This window comes from Barbus barbus (assembly GCF_936440315.1).
Source record: "Barbus barbus genome assembly, chromosome: 15".
Taxonomy (NCBI): Eukaryota; Metazoa; Chordata; class Actinopteri; order Cypriniformes; family Cyprinidae; genus Barbus; species Barbus barbus.
This window is the reverse complement of record NC_136743.1, coordinates 3245762-3264760: the sequence shown is the minus strand read 5'-3', so window position 1 is coordinate 3264760 and position 18999 is coordinate 3245762. Positions and strand designations below refer to the sequence as shown.

General features: G+C 37.0%; 1 protein-coding gene across 4 annotated transcripts; it reads right to left on the bottom strand.

Annotated features, from left to right (window-relative positions):
* Positions 1 to 279: 279 nt before the first annotated feature.
* LOC306881732 (spindlin-Z-like) lies at positions 280 to 8690 on the bottom strand. Of its 4 annotated transcripts, none has more exons than XM_079435971.1 (6): positions 8584 to 8688; positions 7392 to 7433; positions 6919 to 7062; positions 5628 to 5875; positions 4111 to 4344; positions 610 to 2986 (listed from the first exon to the last, which is right to left on the bottom strand). In XM_079435971.1, exons 3-6 carry the CDS (start codon positions 6966 to 6968, stop codon positions 2781 to 2783), a joined length of 738 nt encoding a protein of 245 aa, XP_079292097.1. In that variant the 5' UTR covers positions 6969 to 7062; positions 7392 to 7433; positions 8584 to 8688; the 3' UTR covers positions 610 to 2780. The 4 variants fall into 4 exon arrangements, with proteins under 4 accessions (XP_079292098.1, XP_079292097.1, XP_079292096.1 ...); XM_079435970.1 differs by having other exon boundaries at positions 7012 to 7062; positions 8584 to 8664; XM_079435972.1 differs by lacking the exon at positions 6919 to 7062 and having other exon boundaries at positions 280 to 2986; positions 5628 to 5878.
* Positions 8691 to 18999: the final 10309 nt, after the last annotated feature.

Here is an 18999-nt window from a genome sequence, read left to right as displayed (position 1 = left end):
ATTACGAGAGTTATATATTTACGACAGTGACAGTTACCTGTAATGTATGGAAGCCTGTTTCCGCCACGGAATAAAAGATTAAAAAAGGTGAATTACTTTTTATATCACACTCAGTTTATATCTCGAAATTGATTTTTTTTCCCCTTCACAAAATAAAAAAAATTAAAAGGTAATGGCGACTTTAATCTTACCATTTTTTTCTTTTATCTCACTATTTTTTCCTATGAGTTGTGAAAAAAAAAAATGTTATATGCTCAATTATCTGTTTTATTTTTTATTAATCTGTTGCAGAAACAGCTCCCACAGTAAAGAGCTCAAAAGTCCCAAAAATACACGAAACTGAAAACAGTTGCTTTAAATGGCTGAAACATTTACAGTACATACATACACAGAACATATTATTTTGAGTATGTTCAGAGTTCAGCTGCTTTAGCGAATCATTAAAAATATATATTTTTGATATTTAAAAAAATATTTTGTTTACCATTCCTATATATGGCATAGCCTATATTGTCATTTAACAACGTTTTTACATTATGTGCATCCTTATGTCTAAGAAAATAAGAAAAAATTCAATAATTAGGAAAAAAATTACCATGACAACATTTTCAGTGCAAAAAATATCTCTTATTATTTACGATAACATCATTACACAAACAGACAGGATGAATAGTTTGACACTCCTCAACGTCACCTACTGAAAGTAACTTTGGTAAAAAGAAGCAAATGAACAGATTAAATAGAAGAACCAGAGGAACCGGCTGAAGCTTGCAGACCACACGATAAAACACATTTACAAAGAAGCCAGAGAGAATTACTCGTTCACAGTTAGGAGAAAGGAAAAGCCTGCTGAGGGTCGTGAAACCTTGAACATGTCGAAATCATCAAACCTTTTGTCTACACGGAAAGCAGAAATATAGTACAAGTGTTTTTAAAGCACAACGGAGAATATACAGAGAACGACCCACCTGACGTGATGGCAAATGGACCAGAAACTCAATCCATATGAACAGCTGAAAGTAGAACAATTCATTTACAGAAATGTGCATTTCACTGAACAATACTTTCCTGTAACCCCAAATTGGGTTGCCCAAAAGATTGACTGTGTCTGGAGAAACAAACCATTTATCTTTTCCAAAAAAATAAATTAAACACACAATGTGTTTTTGATAATGGCATACTGAATATCTAACTAGAATAAAACTACACATACAACATGAATCTGTGTGAAGTGCTAATGTACTGAAGGAATTCAAAACCTGTCAGTCTGTCCGAGAAAGACATGCAAACCAAAGCAGGAAACGCTCATCAAATACACCCAATCAGAGAGCAGAGCTGGTTACATAACCAAATCCATTCATACACAAGTAAATTGTAAGTAGTGGACAAATTTGATGTGATAAAATTAATTTGCAAAAAATATATATATTTATATATGGGATTGGGAAAATAAAACAAGCTAATAATATCATATACAAGTTGCACTATTTCAGTTTAGTTCAAATTGCTTGCTGTATAGTTTATTTTAGTGATGCCAATCAGGTAAGACACTTTTTTTTTGTAGCTGAAATTAACAATTATTTTCAGGCTGTGTTTTTTAATCAGATGACATTGTAAGAATAAAGTGCAAATGCTACAAGCAAAAAAAGGTCTAATCAGCTACATGAAGAGGTGGCCAATTATCACACTCATGTGCATCATTTACAACAAAACGTGAAGTGATGCAAAAAGCAAGAAGAAAAAGGCTCACAAAAGACATTTAAAGCACTGTAAAGGGCTGTGATGAGTCGATCTGACAACAAAAATCACTCCTCATTACAACTCATGAAATCATGAAGCTCTGCTCAGATCGGCTGGGACAAAAACATAAGCATAAATCTAGTGAGAAAAAAAAAAAAAAAATTTAAGACCAATTAATTTCACAGTAAGGCAGATGTTATGATGTTTGTAGAGGTCTAACAGGTCTATCCAGCCTGCTGGATTGGATTTGTGTTTTCTAAACCGAGGCCTGCTAAATAAAGTCTTATTTTTGCAATACGTTTGCAATAATCTTTACTACAATCAACAAGAGACTGTTTTCATTTTTGCTATGCTTGACATTCAAAATCGTAGCTGTAGTTTGGTGTTCAGATGCAAGTGCTCTTCTGCTGTTTAACAACAAAACAAATAATAAAGCACAAATTATTTAATACAGGACAAAACGGGCAACCCTCTTCAACGGCGCTCAATTGTTTCCCTGCAGATGTGATCTGATTTGGGGTAAACGCAACTAAAAGCCACACTATGCGTCGCATAATACCAACTCAAAGGTTTTAACAGCAATTTTGGGTTCAATTTTCAATAAATAGGTCAGTTAGAGAGTCTCACTGTATGATTTGTAACCAAATGTCTCTCTGACGTGACTTTTTTTTGACCTGCGGTCAGAACTATTTACAATTCAAAACTCCTTGAGCATTCGTACATACGAAAATGCAACCTTCTCTATGGTTTATGGGTGAATGGAAGCTATTCCATGGGATTATAAACATACCAAATGATGCCCAACGCACACGTATAAATACACTGTTTTGATATGACAATTGTAAAAATCGTCTCCCTAAGCTGTGACATCAACACAAAATAACAAACCCTGTACACGGACGCTTCATACAGCACCTCCACGGCCAGCCCTTCACGGCGAGGCATGGCAGACTGTACAATGAGAGGCGATGATACTTAAGCTATAAAGAGGTGAAGCGCTGTGGGTTTGTCTCAGGTTTCTATGTTTTGTCTGTGGTTTTTTAGGTGGTCTTGACCAGGTCGTACACGTGGATGTGGAAATCGTCATCGTATTTGATGTAGTAGACAGACGGCTTGGCGGGAACTTGGTAGATGACGAGGCCTGTTCTCTTCACCCCTTTATCCGTCACGTACTCCACCTGCTTACCCACAAGGCTCTCTGTTTCCTCACCGGGCTTCCTGTCTGCAGGCAGCAGGTGTTTGTTCTCTGTGGGGAAAAAAAGGTGGAATGACTTTACTTCACAATAAAGTGATTGAATTAAAAATGACTTATTTTATAATAGAAAATAATAAATGTAATATTAAACATTATATTATTTTAAATCAAAGCAAGCATGCATTTTATTCATTCAAATTAAAGGGATCGTTCACCCAAAAAAATGAAAATTACAAGCCATCCTAGGTGTATATGACTTTCATTTTACGTTACGTCGTACGTTGGAAAAGACGGTTAGAGTGTGTAGCACTTTTATGATGGATGAATGCACTTTTTTGGGCTTCAAAATCTCAACACCCATTCAATGCTACCATAAAGTTGGAAGATCCAGAACATTTTTAATATATTGATTCGTCTGAAAGAAGAAAGTCATATACACCTAGGATGCCTTGAGGGTGAGTAAATCATGTGGTCATTTTCTTTTTTGGGTGAACTATCCCTTTAATACAACTAATATTATTAATTTATAAACAAAAACCACATGACCAATAATTTAATAAATAATCTAAAATTCTAAAGTTTGTAGTCGGTAAGATTTTTTTATGTAAAAAAAAAAAAAATCTGCTCAAGGCTGCATTTATTTGATTAAAAATTCCGTAAAAACAGCAATATTGTGAAATATTTTTACAATTTCAAATAATTGTTTCTTTCTTTGAATATATTTTCACTTGTAATTTATTCCTGTGCTCATAGCTGAATTTTCAGCATCATTACTGCAGTCTTCAGTGTCACATGATCCTTTAGAAATCATTCTGATATACTGATTTGCTGCTCAAGAACAGTTATTTTAGTATTATTGAGATACTATTATACATTTATTCATTTAGCTGACGCTTTTATCCAAAGCGACTTCCAATTGCTATATATGTCAGAGGTCGCATGCCTCTGGAGCAACTAGGGGTTAAGTGTCTTGCTCAGGGACACATTGGTGTCTCACAGTGGATTCGAACCCGGGTCTCTCACACCAAAGGCATGTGTCTTATCCACTGCGCCATCACCACCCCGTGGTGTTTATTATAGTTTTTAATTATTATTATATTACGTGGCTAATATAAAAGGTGAGAGATGACAGAAACCTTCAAGTACGGTTTTATTAAAAACATCAGCTTATTTACCCGCTTCAGGTAAAATCCGGAGGTCTCCGTCTTTGTAGTCGTCCCAGAGCTGGTACATGTAGAGCACGGGGTCCTTCTCATATGTGATGTAGTACCAGTTGGTCATGATGGGCGCTCGGGACAGGACCATTCCCCTCCACTCGTTCTTCTCTCCGTCCTCCTTCTCAAACAGATGCTCCACGGCTTTTCCCACCAGCTCCTCTGTGTCATGAGGAACCTTGATCTTGTTGTTCACTTTGAAGGGTTTGGAAACACAGCAAAATGACTAAGTAATCTTTTATAACATTATACAGTAATCACAGTAATCTTTTATAACATTATAAATGCTGTTTCTGTCCCTTTGTTGAATAAAAACATTAAATTATTTCAAAAATAGTGTACATTCATTAAATAATTATATTTATTCCAACTAACTACTAACTAGCAACTATTCTTTCACCATGCAAAATTGTTTATTAGATTTATAAGATATGAAATTTTAAATGAAGTAAAGCTGTGCCAAACAAACAGGCACTAGAATTCTGGTAACAATATTTCATATTCATAGCTTTTTAGATGAAACCCATATTTACGTAACAGGCAGTCTAACATTTTCATATCTTCTCCATTGTGAAAGTGTAAATCTATGCATGTGATAATCTGCCTCCGTTTCAACTGCAAACATCATGTCTTCTTCCTAGTCGGTCTCTTTTATTTTGTGCTTTAGTAGTCAGTTCATTTATTTTCCTTTCTGGCTATTCTAAATGTATTGTAAAATAAATTAATGTAATGATCACTAGGGAACAGATGTGCACATCATTGCATAGGTAAAAACACTGCAGTCTGAGCAAAATTCACAGATATGCAAAAAAAAACAAAAAAATCCACTTTAAGGTAGCAGAGTTGGGCAGCACGATGGTACATAAAGTGTGATAGAAGAAATGTGTCAAGCATCAAAAAATAACTATACTACTGTTCAAAAGTTAAGACTTTTGCATGTGTTTGAAAGAAGTCTCTTCTGCTCACCAAGGCTGCATTTATTTGATCAAAAATACAGTAAAAACAGTAATATTGTGAAGTATTATTACAATTTATACTGTAATATATAGTCAAATGTAATTTATCTGAATTTTCAGCATCATTTCTCCAGTCTTCGGTGTGATCCTTCAGAAATCATTCTAATATGCTTTGAAACATTTCTGATTATTATCAGTGTTAAAAACAGCCGTTTGCATTTATTTGAAAAAGAAATATTTTGTAACATTATAAAAGTCTATACTGTCACTTCTGGACAATTTAATGCAACCTTGCTGAATAAAAGTATTAAACACTGACTTCATGCTATTACTGGGATATAGAATTACTTATATCGTGAAATGTTGTCCATACATATTCTTACCTAAAGTAGCACACAATGTTTTAGTATTATGATTAATTTGTGCACTATAAATACTAGCTCAATGCTCATGTTTGCACATGTGCTACTTCCTGTCTCTGGCTTGTTTCCTGTTCACATCACAACAGATCCACCTACTCACCTACTTTCTCGGTGAGAACTTGCAGGTTAGAGACTCTCTCGTCCTTAAAGAGCTCGATGCCATAGACACAATCGAAGCCGTCGTACTTGACCATGAACAGAGAGGAGTTGACGCTGAGGCGGTCCAGCACGGTGCCCTTCCACTTGGTCACCGCGCCCTTCTCCCTCCAGCTGTGCTGGATCCGTCGGCCCAGCAGGTTGTTGGGATCTGGGGTGAGACTGTCGCTCAGCTCGCCGCTGCTGCGCTTCCTGCTGAGTAGACGAAAACAGGAACATAATGGGCTGCATTAAGTCTGGCGGAGTGCTAATCGAGGATTGTTTTACAACTCAAAGCTTATGAATATGATTTTATCGATTTTATATTGCACAGCATTCTCTCTTGAATCATATCAAATGCATATGGTTTATGAAACCGATACAACTACTGTGCATTAGTCTAAAGCGATTAAAAATTTGTATCAGCAGTCGGAACAAAAGCAGGCGTGATATGGAAATAAAAATTTATCCTGTTTACTAATCATAGTATAACTTGACAACGTAATATAATTATAATTGAATTATTTTATAAATATTAATATCATGATTTAGGATGTATTAAATTGATCAAAAGTGACAAATTTTGATCACATAAATGCAGCCTTGGTATCTTACTGACCCAAAACATTTGAATTAAAGTGTACATATTCTAAATAAAACACATTTATGTGCATAATCTTTCATCAAACTTGCTGATCTTAAAAAAGTCATTTTATCTTTCAATAAACTGGCTAACTTCTGATCTGTAACAGCCACTTTTCACAATCCAACCAATTCCAAAACAATTCCCACCCTATATTTTTCTCGATAATCCTATTTCAATCAGAAATACATCAATTACCAAAATAAAATGGGATCACACTGACTCTACAGGCTCCTAATAGAAATAAATACAGACAAATGTGTTGAAAATGTTGTCTACTCACTCACATGAGATGAAAAATGACTAGCAACTTTTCCAAATTATACAGTACCCACATAGCTGACCTTTAAATAAAACTCCCAGCCTCTCCCAACTGACTTTAGTTCAGCTGAGCACAAGAGTTCAGAGCTCAGTTTAATCATTCATTGCTACCTGTCTGTGTGTCTGTCACTCAACATCACTCGACTATAGTGTGTGTATTTGTGGTCGACCAATGGGGGCAGACACAGAAACATATATCTGGAGAGCAATATGATGTGTAATACAATTTACTAACAGCAAATAAGGCATATACTTGAAACGTATTAGTCAATGATTCAAACGAATGGTTCACCCAGAAATGAACATTTGCAGGCCCTCTAAGATGTAGATGAGTTTCTTCATCAGAACTGAATTGGAGAAATGTATCTTTACATCACTTGCTCACCAATGGATCCTCTTCAGTGAATGGGTGCCGTCAGAATGAGAGTCCAAACAGCTGATAAAAACATCACAGTAATCCACAAGCAAAGGATCAGAGGATAATGTAATGCTACATTTCACCAAATCTGTTTTGAAGAAGAATCTTAGATGATTTGAAGGTGAGTAAATTTTCAGCAAATTTTAATTTAGGGTGCACCATCCCATTAATCACTGACTAAAAGTGATGGTAATTCAAGGCACTTCAATATAAAGTGCTAAAATTAATTTACTATGGTATTTACATGTTACACAAATACCGGCCTCCCTGCAGTGTCATCATATATCAAAGTACCATGGTGATGCATTGCCATTCTGATACAGCACATTTATATTGTTTTGACTCACCTGCCCCTTTTCTTGGACATGTTTCCAAAACCTCAAACACACCTAAAAGAGAAAAATGACAGATTACAGTAAACCAACAGGTTTGCTGGTCTTGATTTCAAGCAAAACCGTTGTTTTTAACGCACTAGTCAATTTTGAAATTTTGCATGCATAACATTTAATTTATCCACCATTTATCATTTACACACACCAGCCTTTACAATCTATATTCTGAACGCTTTTACAGAGTTTTTTTTTCTATATTATTTACCTATTATTATTTAACATAGTGAAAAATGTGTACTTTTTAATCAGCTGGGAAGTGTGGTGAAATCTATTCATTGAAATGTTTACCTGTGGTGTTTTGGGGCTTAAAAGCAACAATACACACAGATAATACTTTCATTTCAGCATATACAGAAACTGATGGTGTGTCAGCATATGGTTGGCCACATGATTCATTGAAATGTTTACCTGTGGTGTTTTGGGGCTTAAAAGGAACAATACACACAGATAATACTTTCATTTCAGCATATACAGAAACTGATGGAGTGTCAGCATATGGTTGGCCACATGATTCTGACAGCTCCTAAATCTACTACAGATAAATCTATTACATTCGCTGAAATGTTACATTTTTTAAGCATGGTTAAACAGATGTGACTTGTGTATGTTACATAGTGTATGTAACGCCACGTTGTCTTTTGTTATTTTGTAGCCTTGCCACATTAATCTGGCCTCTGATTGGACAATGACTCAACAGCTCCCTTGTTGCATAATTACTTCGAATCTGCGGCATGCATTCATGTATTTATGGTTTAATATCGAGTTAAAGTTGACGTGAAATCCCCGCAGAACATGAGACATCCTCAATATTGCGGCATAATAGAGGCCGGTTTATTTTTCATGTCTTAATATGTGAAATATGTGCTGTTTCTGCATATGTCGTCCAATATATAACATTCACATCCTAACTACCACACCAGACATCAGAAATTCAACTAAATGAGTGTTGAGAATCTATAAAAAGACACAGAATCGGGTCGTTTCGCTGCTTCACATGAAAACCACCAACGCAGCTATAAAACACTGGCGTTTCTGTCCTTTGCGCAACCGGTAAAGTCTGCTTTACCTTCGTATTTAATCAATATACACACTCTACATTCCACGTGGACGTGTGTTTTTGTATAAATTGTAAGAAAAGCAAGATTACCTGGCCTCTATTTTCATGTCTATGATGGACTTCCCTCTGCAGAGATCCTCATGTATAATGCTCGTCCAGACGTCGGGCAACAAGCTGGCAAGGCCTGTTTAAACTACAACTCCCGTAATGCATTGTCGCTGACGGTACCGCGAACAGCGGGCAGGGAATTCTGGGAAATGTAGTTGAGAGGGTGCGTGAACTCAGAAAGGGGCGGATACGCATTCTTCCTGTGTCTTCTGTTTGACTGCCGCTGTGTAAATGATTAAATAAAAGCCAGTTATACAAGGAGCTCCTAATGAAACACCTGCATAAATGTCATCAGAGATGATAAGATCTATCTGGATGTTATTGTGAATCTTATGGGCGGGTTAATGTTTACTTCGTTTATCAGCACTGACGGAACTACATTTCCCAAAACACACCAAGACTTGTTTTTGTCATTCCTATAGTCAGATTTGGAGGAATGGGCCTTTGATTTATTTCTCTGCATTATTTAAAATTCTCCACTAGAGGACACTAGTGCTCCATTCTCAGAACAGCAGGACCTATAAACAAACAATTTATAGTAAACTTATAGTAAACAAAGCAATAGTAAAGATGTTATTCACAGTTCTTCCCCTTCTTGTTTTTAAGATAAAAATAAACCAACAAACAAAAATAATATATTACTCATCAAAGGTTTAGTGTAACTAAAGATTCAAGATTTTTCAAGATTCAAGATTTTATTTGTCACATACACAATTATACAGAGTATAACCAGCAGTGAAATGTAGGTCAGGTCCGCTCCAAGGACAGTGCAATTGTATAGAATACAAAACACAGAATGTACATAAATATTAAGAAAAAGAAAAGTAGAAAAAATAAAAAGAATAAAATAAAATAAAAGATAAAAAATATAAATATAAATGTGCTGGTTGTTGTTGACTTAATAATATAAGCAGTGCAAAAGAATGTGCAAAAAAAGTTGTACAGGGTATTTAAATAGCAGCAATATGAAGTAGAAAAAATTATGAATAACTTATTGATTATAGTGATATTTATATGGAGTCATGTGATGTTATGACACAGAGTTAGAGTTTAGGAGCCTGATGGCCTGGGGGAAGAAGCTCCTCCTAAGTCTCTCAGTTTTTGCCATCAGGCTACGGAAGCGCTTACCAGATGGAAGCAAAGTGAATAGACGGTTACCAGGGTGATTTGAGTCCTTGTTGATTTTAACAGCTCTATTTTTGCAGCGTTTGAGGTAGATGTCCTGCAGAGAGGGGAGAGCAGACCCTGAGATGCGCTCAGCTAAGCGCACAACTCTCTGTAGTGCTTTGCAGTCCTGATTGGAGCTGTTTCCATACCACACTGAGATGCACTGAGTCAATACACTTTCTATGGTCCCTGAATAGAAAGTTTTCAGGATTGCTGGTGAGACCCTGAATTTCCTCAATAGACCCTGAATAGTCCAAGTCAGGTTCTCAGCGATGTTTACACCGAGGTACTTGAAGCTACTCACCCTCTCCACAGGGGTCCTACTGATCATAAGAGGAGTGTAGGGCTTCTGCTGTCTCTTCCTAAAGTCCATGATCAGCTCTTTAGTTTTGCTCACATTCAGAGAGAGACAGTTGTCCTGTCACCATGATGTGAGTCTCTCTACCTCATCCAAGTATGCAGTCTCATCGTTGTTGGAGATGAGGCCCAGAACCACAGTATCATCAGCGAATTTGATAATGGATGTGGAGCTGTGAGAGGATACGCAGTCATGCGTGTAGAGAGCGTAGAGCAGGGGACTCAGGACACAGCCCTGTGGGGCTCCTATGTTCAGGGTGATGGAGTTTGAGGTGAACTGGCCAACTTTCACCACTTGAGGTCTGCCAGTGAGGAAGTCTTGAATCTAGTCACAGAGTGAGGAGTTTAGGCCGAGGTCTGTGAGTTTAGATGCCAGCTTGATGGGGACTATAGTGTTGAAAGCTGAGCTATAGTCAATGAATAGCAGCCTTACATAATTCCCATTGTTGCTGTCTATGTGTGTGAGGGAAGAGTGGAGGACGTGAGAGATGGCATCGTCAATAGATCTATTTGGGCGATAGGCAAACTGAAGAGGGTCCAAAGTAACAGGTATGGAGGAGCAAGTGTGGCTCTTTACTAGTCTCTCAAAAACCTTCATGACTATAGATGTGAGGGCAACTGGACGATAGTCATTCAGGCAAGAGGGTTTATTGTTCTTTGGCACAGGGATAATGACAGATTTTTTAAATGAGGTGGGAACCGCGGAGGTAGCAAGGGACTCATTAAAGATGGAAGTGAACAAACAGTAAAGACAAAATTGCTCTGTTGGCTGTGGAGTCAAGACATTTACAGATATGATTAAAAGATGAATACGAGACAAAACTACAGAATGTCACATTTTATTATTGGGTGACTCAACACATAGACGTTTTACCAGCTAAGAAGTTCAGCACTTTTAGAGTTTCATCTCTCTATCTGATGTGAGCATAAGTATTGGAGCAGTATCGTGTATCTTGTCAGTGTGTGCACTTGCTTGGCCATTTGTAGTTGATAAACAGGAAAGTGGGTCCAGCTGAATTGAAATGATCATTTGTTGGTTTGGTATAATAAAGGTTATTATACCGCGGCAGCGGTCGCGGCAGTCGTCGTGTGAAGCCCTCTTAGTGTGAAGACCAAAGAGTGTAAAGACCATCGACTCTACCGTGCGACTCCACCGGGCAGGGACACCGGCAAGGGATAGTAGTAGCTTTTTATTTAATTTTTTCATTGATATGTTTATTATTGAAATGTTGTTGTTATATGCATGTGTTAATTTTATTTAATTTCTTTATTTTCTTAAATATGTGGGTAGATAGTATTTATAGAGTTGTAACTTTTTAGTTTTAGTTACTTTTTCTTATTTGTAAGTCGCTTTGGACAAAAGCGTCTGCTAAATGACAAAAGTAAAGTAAGTAAAAGTAAGTTGCCTCACAGGTCTTTCTAAGTGATCAGCTGTGTCCTGTTGCATTAATTCTTCAGATATTAAATGCAGGGAATGTGTCGAATCAGTTATATCCATTACTTCTGTATTCTGAATCTTGCATTCGACGATGACACACACAAACCAGGATGAAGATGAGGGAGCTGACTTTGAGAGAAACGCAAGTGATTTGGATGCTAAAAGAAAAGAGGAAGTAAATTAGAGCTCTAGCTAAAATAAAGGGCATGGAGAAATCAAGAGTTTGGAAACCACCAGCGAGACCATCAGCTAACAACGACCTGATCGGCTGAGAAAACAACAGTAATCAGACAAATCATAAAAGCTGTGAAAATGAACCCTAAAAGACATGTCTGTAAAATCACCAACAACTTCCAGAAAGCTGGGGTGCTGTTCTGACAATCTACTGTCCTCAGGAGACTTTGACACAGAATTACAGATGCTACACAGCAAGATGCAAACCTCTGACCAGCACCAAAAATAGAAAGGCAAGATTAGAGTTTGCAAAAAAGCACAAAGGTGAGCCAGAAGAGTTTTAGAACTGTGTTTATGGACCGATGAGACAAAGATGAACCTTTATCCAAGTGATGGGAAAGCAAAAATGTGGAGAAAAAAAGGGAACTGCAGCCTCATCTGTAAAGCATGGTGGAGGTGGTGTCGTGGCATGGGCATGCATGGCTGCCTCTGGAACAGGCCCTCTCAACTTTACTGATGACTTAATGTATGATGACAGTAGCAGAAGGAATTTGGAAGGGTACAAAACCATCTTGCCTACCAATATTCAAGAAAATGCCTCCAGATTCATTGGGAAGTGCTTCATATTGCATCAGGACAATGATCCAAAACACCCTGCCAGTTCAGTCAAGGAATTTATAAGGGCAAAGAAATGGTCTTAGATTGCCCAAGTCAATCTCCAGATTTAAATCTGATTGAACATGAATTTCACCAGCTGAAGAGGAGAGTAAAGGCAGAAACTCCCCAAAACAAGCAACAATTGGAATTGGCTGCATTAAAGGCTGGGAAAAGCATTTCAAAGGATGAGACCAAGAGTCTGGTGATGTCTATGGGTCACAGACTCACTGCTGTGATTGTGTGCAAGGGATCTGCAACTAAATAATAGCTTTTAATCTTTTATATCTGCCTTATGTTCAGCTGTCCCAATACTTATACTCACATCAATGAGTGGGATGAACTCTAAAAGTGCTGTTCTTTTTATTTGTTAAAACATATATGTGTTGAAATGGCTAATAATAAATTGTGACATTCTGTCTCATATTCATCTTTTAATCATATTTGTAAATGTCTTGACTCCACAGCCAACAGAGCAATTTTGTCTTTACTGTTCCAATACTTATGGAGGGCACTGTACAGATATATATATAAATATATATAAAGACAATATTTCCATTGCCAGCTGGACCCTACACTGAACATTATAAAAAAAAACTGCAATGTGTATGTGTGAAGACTTGTCTTTGCAGTGCTAAACGCAGCCTAATCATGTTGTCTTATTGATTTCTAGATCTAATTTTCACTATTTTATTTCTGTAACTTCGGGTCCTGAATGCTGAGTTGTGAATCACTGGATGAGTGAAGATCCGCTGGGATTGTGTTTACAGGCCTTGTGCAATTTATAACTCAAAATAGCCTAGACAGCACTAACTAAATTCTCATTTTGTGGAGTTTCCTTCATTCCGATAATAACAATGCAGTTACTGACACACTGAATGGCTTTTTGGAGGTCATCCTGGCAGTCAATGTCTATCACCATCCTCCATAGAACAACTCAGGACCATCAGAACAAAAACAAGCAGTTTCCCGGGGCGGTGGCTTTCATCAACAGCTAAACTCCTCTCTGCATGAGATGTGCTCTCTGATGCTTCTGTTTTTGTGTGTGTATTGTTCATGCTGACTACTGCACTGAAGGGAATTTGTAATACTTCACACAGGCTGGTGTGTCTGAAGGTATGTTTACATGAAGAAATGTAAAAGCCTAAGTGGATCAGTGGAGTCTGAGTTTGGTTTGGTTCAGGGTCACTGTGAGCTCAAGGGCCGCTGTGGAGCCAGTCATCACAGCAAAAGTGTTCAAACTAAATTGCAACTTTAAGTTACTGTGCAGAAAGGCTGCATTGTAAATGTTCCCTCAGGCCATCAAGCACCAACCAGCCTTGATCTTGCATGAAAAACATTTCGCGGTGGGAAAAATACGCTCCACTGAAAGCTATTTACAAACCGTCGACAGCTGTAATGTAGCTTGACCGCCTGCTTACTGACGACATTCATGATAAAACATAACACATCTTTCTCACTGATGGACATGCTAAAAGAAATGAAAAACGTACATATTACCTTACATATGGAGAAATGATTCACCATACACAACTGAGATATTATTATAGAACAGTATGTTATAGTATGCAGTGAAACCTCTTTCTACTCTTATTTCCATTTTCTTTTTCTTTTTCAAACTTTCCATACTATTTTACATTTATACTACACACACACACACACACACACACACTCTCTCTCTTTCCATATTCTAATTTCCATACATGTTCTCTTTCTATTCTTTTCCTTCCCACATTGATTTTCCATTTCTTATTTCTTTTTCTTGCTATTTCCACAATTGTTTACATCCACATTTCCCCTTCCCTTCCCTTCCATTTTATTATTATTTTTTTTTTAAATATAAATGTTGAAAAGAAAAAGAAAATGGAAATAAATGAATATATAACTTAAAAATACATTGTGTGTGTGTGTGTGTGCGTGTTTGTGTGTGTCTGTGTGTGTGTGTGTGTGTGTGTGTGTGTGTGTGTGTGTGTGTGTGTGTGTATATATATATATATATATTGTGACGAGCGTCACGAAGTGTCATCAGCGTCGCCCTGGAAACAAGCGAGGAACACTTGCCCATCCTCAATGTGTACAAAAGACAGATCTTCATTGCCATCTTCCTCATCTTGCTCTTCTACAGTGATGCTAAACTCTTTTATAAAATTAGACCCGTTATCAGTCACTGTGGCCACAATGCGCTCGTGTGACAGCCCAAATTCAAAGTGGATTTCATCCAACACTTCTGCAATTCAGTTGTATATGTGTAGACTTGGAAAATGTCTGCAAGCCAATGTGACAGACTGACGTTCCAATGTGTCATTATGAACCCAGTGAGCTGTAACTCCAATGAAACTAGACACACTAGTGGACCAGATGTCAGCCGTGGTGCAAAGATGTTTGGTTGTTTTCAACAAGTCTTTTACACAACTAACTTTTGATTCAATGTCACAATCAATTCTTCTGCCCAGTGTTCTCCTTGACATCACAGATGAGTGTAGGCTAAGGCCCTGAATCAATTCAATAAATCAACTGTTGAGAGTTGATACATCCCTTGAACAACATAGGAAGCAATCAGCTCATCTAATCTTCTTTGTTGCACCACTGAGGATCCTGCAAACAACTTGGTCTGCTTGTATTTGGTGTTGGCTGGTTTTACTTTCTTTGCTGCTGTGACATCCTGATTATGTTGTTCATAGTCCTGGAGAGCTTCAGGGTGCATCCTCTTTAAATTAACTTTGTTGTTGCAGTTAAAGAACCAGATATGATGTTTTTATTTTTTGTGCACAATTTACATTCGGCTTGAACTTGGCCCAGTTCTGTTTGTTTTACAATCTCATCTGCCATCCAATATTGCTGACCTAACCCGCCCAGTTGAACTATCATCCTCTTCAGCCAGGTAAACAATGTAAAATAGATTGGAGACGGTTTAATATTATCATGCATGAAATTAAGTGAAACTTTCACAGTTTTAAATAGAGCAGTAAATAGAAATGTTATGGGACAGGAACAAAACACTAATCTTGTTATATATATAATTGGTTAAGCTAATTATAAATAGTCACAGTGAATGAAGAAACTACATAGGCCTACTGACTTTTAATTCCTTACCTCATCTCTGCTCTCTCATTCTGTCACCATAATATCTGTGCTTGATGATGATAAGTGCTTGATGATGAACTAATCATTTACAAAACATTCATAAGCAATTAATAAGTGATATGATAATAATTTGTGTATGTTTGTTATTATGTACCTACATGTGCAATGACAATAAATTGAATCCAATCCAATGTTTTATTTACAAGTAATTAGCTAATGATGAACTAACCATTTACAAAACATGACTATGCATTCATAGATGATTAATAAGAGATATGTTAATAGTTATATCTATGTTTTGTTGATTAAGTTATAAATCATTTACAAGTGATTAGATGATGAACTAATCATTTACAAAACATGACTATTCATTTACAAACGATTAAGTAATATGCTAACGATTTACAAAGCTGTCATAAGTTATCTCTAAAAAATAGCATCATGAAATCAAACTGATCCTTAATGGTTAATAGTTATTAGTTAATATATTATTAATCAATTATAAATCATTGAAATGTCAACATTGTACTATTATCTCAATAAACATTATAAATCATTTACAACACTTTCTGCATCCCCTAATCTAAAGTGTAAACTACTCATCACTTGTAAATATTTTACAAACCTTCAGGTTGCAGGTTGTTTGTGTGTGTATATATATATTTACGCACACACAACTGGAAACCATAAAGTTAATAAAACATTTACAACTGATGAGTAGTCTACACTTTAGATTAGGGGATGCAGAAAGTGTTGTAAATGCCTTATTGTTGTAAATACCAATTGTTCAATTTAGTGTTATACATGTTATCATATTAATGTTCTGTTCTTATTTCACAAGTTACAATTTCAAGTGTACTGCGTTTAACAGGATTGTTTGATTATTTTGGTTTGGAGAACAATTACTGATTTACAGAATTATACAACGGCAAGCGTGTCAAGTAAAAGCCACAATGATGTCTTTTGAGGACGCGACGAGTAGGCTATATATAAACCAGGAATGTTACTTGTCAGCATTCCACTCTGTCACGGAGTGCGCGCACAAAAATCTACCTGGCAAGTGCTAGTGTAAATATGAATTTCCTTTCGCAGTATACTGCACTTATAAGTACAATTTGCACCAAGGACATCATACTCTATTACTTATTCATCCATGCTTCTTCATCCACTCCAACGTTCCAATACTTCCTGCCCCACTAAAAGCTGCACGGATATATTTACTCACTCTGATTACTCAGGCCTCATCTATGTAAACGATTTAGAAAAAGTTTAATCGATTCACACTTTATATCATCGGAGCGTATGATAAAGTTAAATAAGTCTTTATCATAAAGTTATGATAAAGATAAAGTTTTGTCATATTACCCAGCCCTAACATACAGTAATGCTTTAAACACATTTGACTAGCTAGTTAATAATAATTTTTTAAAAACCCCGACAAGTATCAAAACTGATAGTTGGCTAAGGCTATATTTCCACTTGTCAGTGCTTTTTATTCTTTCATGTTTACTGAAGGCAAATCTGAATGATGCACCATTTTAACTTTAATCAACAAGTAGAATTGATCATGATGACACCCTTACCTTATTGCAGAAAACTGAGAAAAGTATTTGTATTTCAAATACGTATTTTAAATGCATGTATCTGAAATACTGCCCATCATATGTATGTATGTGTCAGGATTGTGGACTGTTTTGTGTGTTTTGCTCCCCATGTGTTCCCTGTGACCCAGTTTCTCCCTCATGTTGATTGTTAATTTGATTCCAGGTGTGTCTCGTCTTCCTCCCTGATTACCCTGTGTTTATAAGCCCCAGTCCTTTCAGTTAGTGTTTGTCGGTTCTTGAATGTCTTCCCTGTGCTCTATGTTCCCCGTTGGACTATTAAAGACTCTAGATTTGCTAAATTCCTCGCCTCATCGTTCCTTGCTCCATGTTCCTTGGTGAAGTGTGACAGTATGTGTGTGTGTGTGTGTGTGTGTTTGTGTGTATATATATATATAATATATGTGTGTATTATATATACTGTATGTATATATATATATATATATATATAAACACACGTGATCGGAATTGCTGGTACCCTTGGTAAATATGATCAAAGGCGGCTGTGAAAATTAATCTGCATTGTTAATCCTTTTGATCATCTAACCATTCATTGGAGAATACGAATTTAAAATGGGGGGAAATATCATTATGAATTTTTTTTTTTTTTTTTTCTAATACACATTGGCCACAATTAACGGCACCCTTTTATTCAATACTTTTTGAAACCTCCATTTGCCAGTTTAACAGCTCTAAATTTTCTCCTATAGTGCCTGATGAGGTTAGAGAACACCTGACAAGAGATCAGAGACCATTCCTTCATCCAGAATCACTCCAGATCATTCAGTTTCACAGCTCCATGACGGTGCTTCCTCTCTTCAGTTCACCCCACTCATTTTCTACAGGGTTCAGGTCAGAGGACTGGAATGACCATAGCAGAAGCTTGGTTTTGTGCTCAGTGACCCATTTTTGTGTTGTTTTTGAGGTTTGTGTTTGGATTATTGTACGGTTGGAAGATCCAGACATGGCCCATTATAAGATTTCTAACAGAATCAGTCACTTATTGATTTTTTTATCTGTTGGTATTTGATAGAATCCATGATGCCATGTGTCTAAACAAGATGTCCAGGGCCTCCAACAGAAATATAGGCCCACAACATTAAAAATACAGCAATATATTTCATTGTACACATGGGGTACTTTTTATCCCTGTGTTCACCAAACCCATCTTGAGTGCTTGCTGCTAAAAAGCTAATTTTTTAGTTTCATCTGACCATAGAAGCCAGTCCCATTTGAAGTTCCAGTCGTGTCTGATAACGGAATATGCTGGAGTTTGTTTTTGGATGAGCTAGGATAATTTTTCTTGAAACCCTCCCGAACAACATGTGCTGATGTAGGTGCTGTTTGACCATTTTTTTAAGGTTTTCTGACCCCAAGTCAGAAAACCTCGTAAGCGGCGAGAAAGATAGAGGCAAAGAGTTTTTTTTTTTTTTTTTAAGTTTAGGATTAAGTCAAGAACTGCCGAAAGAGATGAGTTTTCAGTTGTTTCTTGAAGATTGCCAGGGATCCGGCGTTCCGGATAAGGGTGGGAAGATTATTCCACCAGCCAGGAATGGTGAACGAGAATGTTCTGGAGAGTGATGGTACTCTCTGTGATGGTACCACAAGGCGTCGCTCACTAGCAGATCTCAGACTTCTGGAGGGGATGTAGGTTCGTAATAGTGAGTGGAAGTAGGAGGGTGCTGAGCCTGTGGTAGTTCTGTACGCAAGCATCAGTGTCTTGAACTTGATGCGAGCTGCCACTGGTAGCCAGTGCAAGGAGATGAAGAGAGGTGTAACATGCGCTCTTTTGGGCTCGTTGAAGATCAATCGTGCTGCTGCATTCTGAATCATTTGTAGAGGTTTGATTGTGTTTGATGGCAGACCAGCCAGAAGAGCATTGCAGTAGTCCAGTCTAGAAACAACAAGGGCCTGGACAAGAAG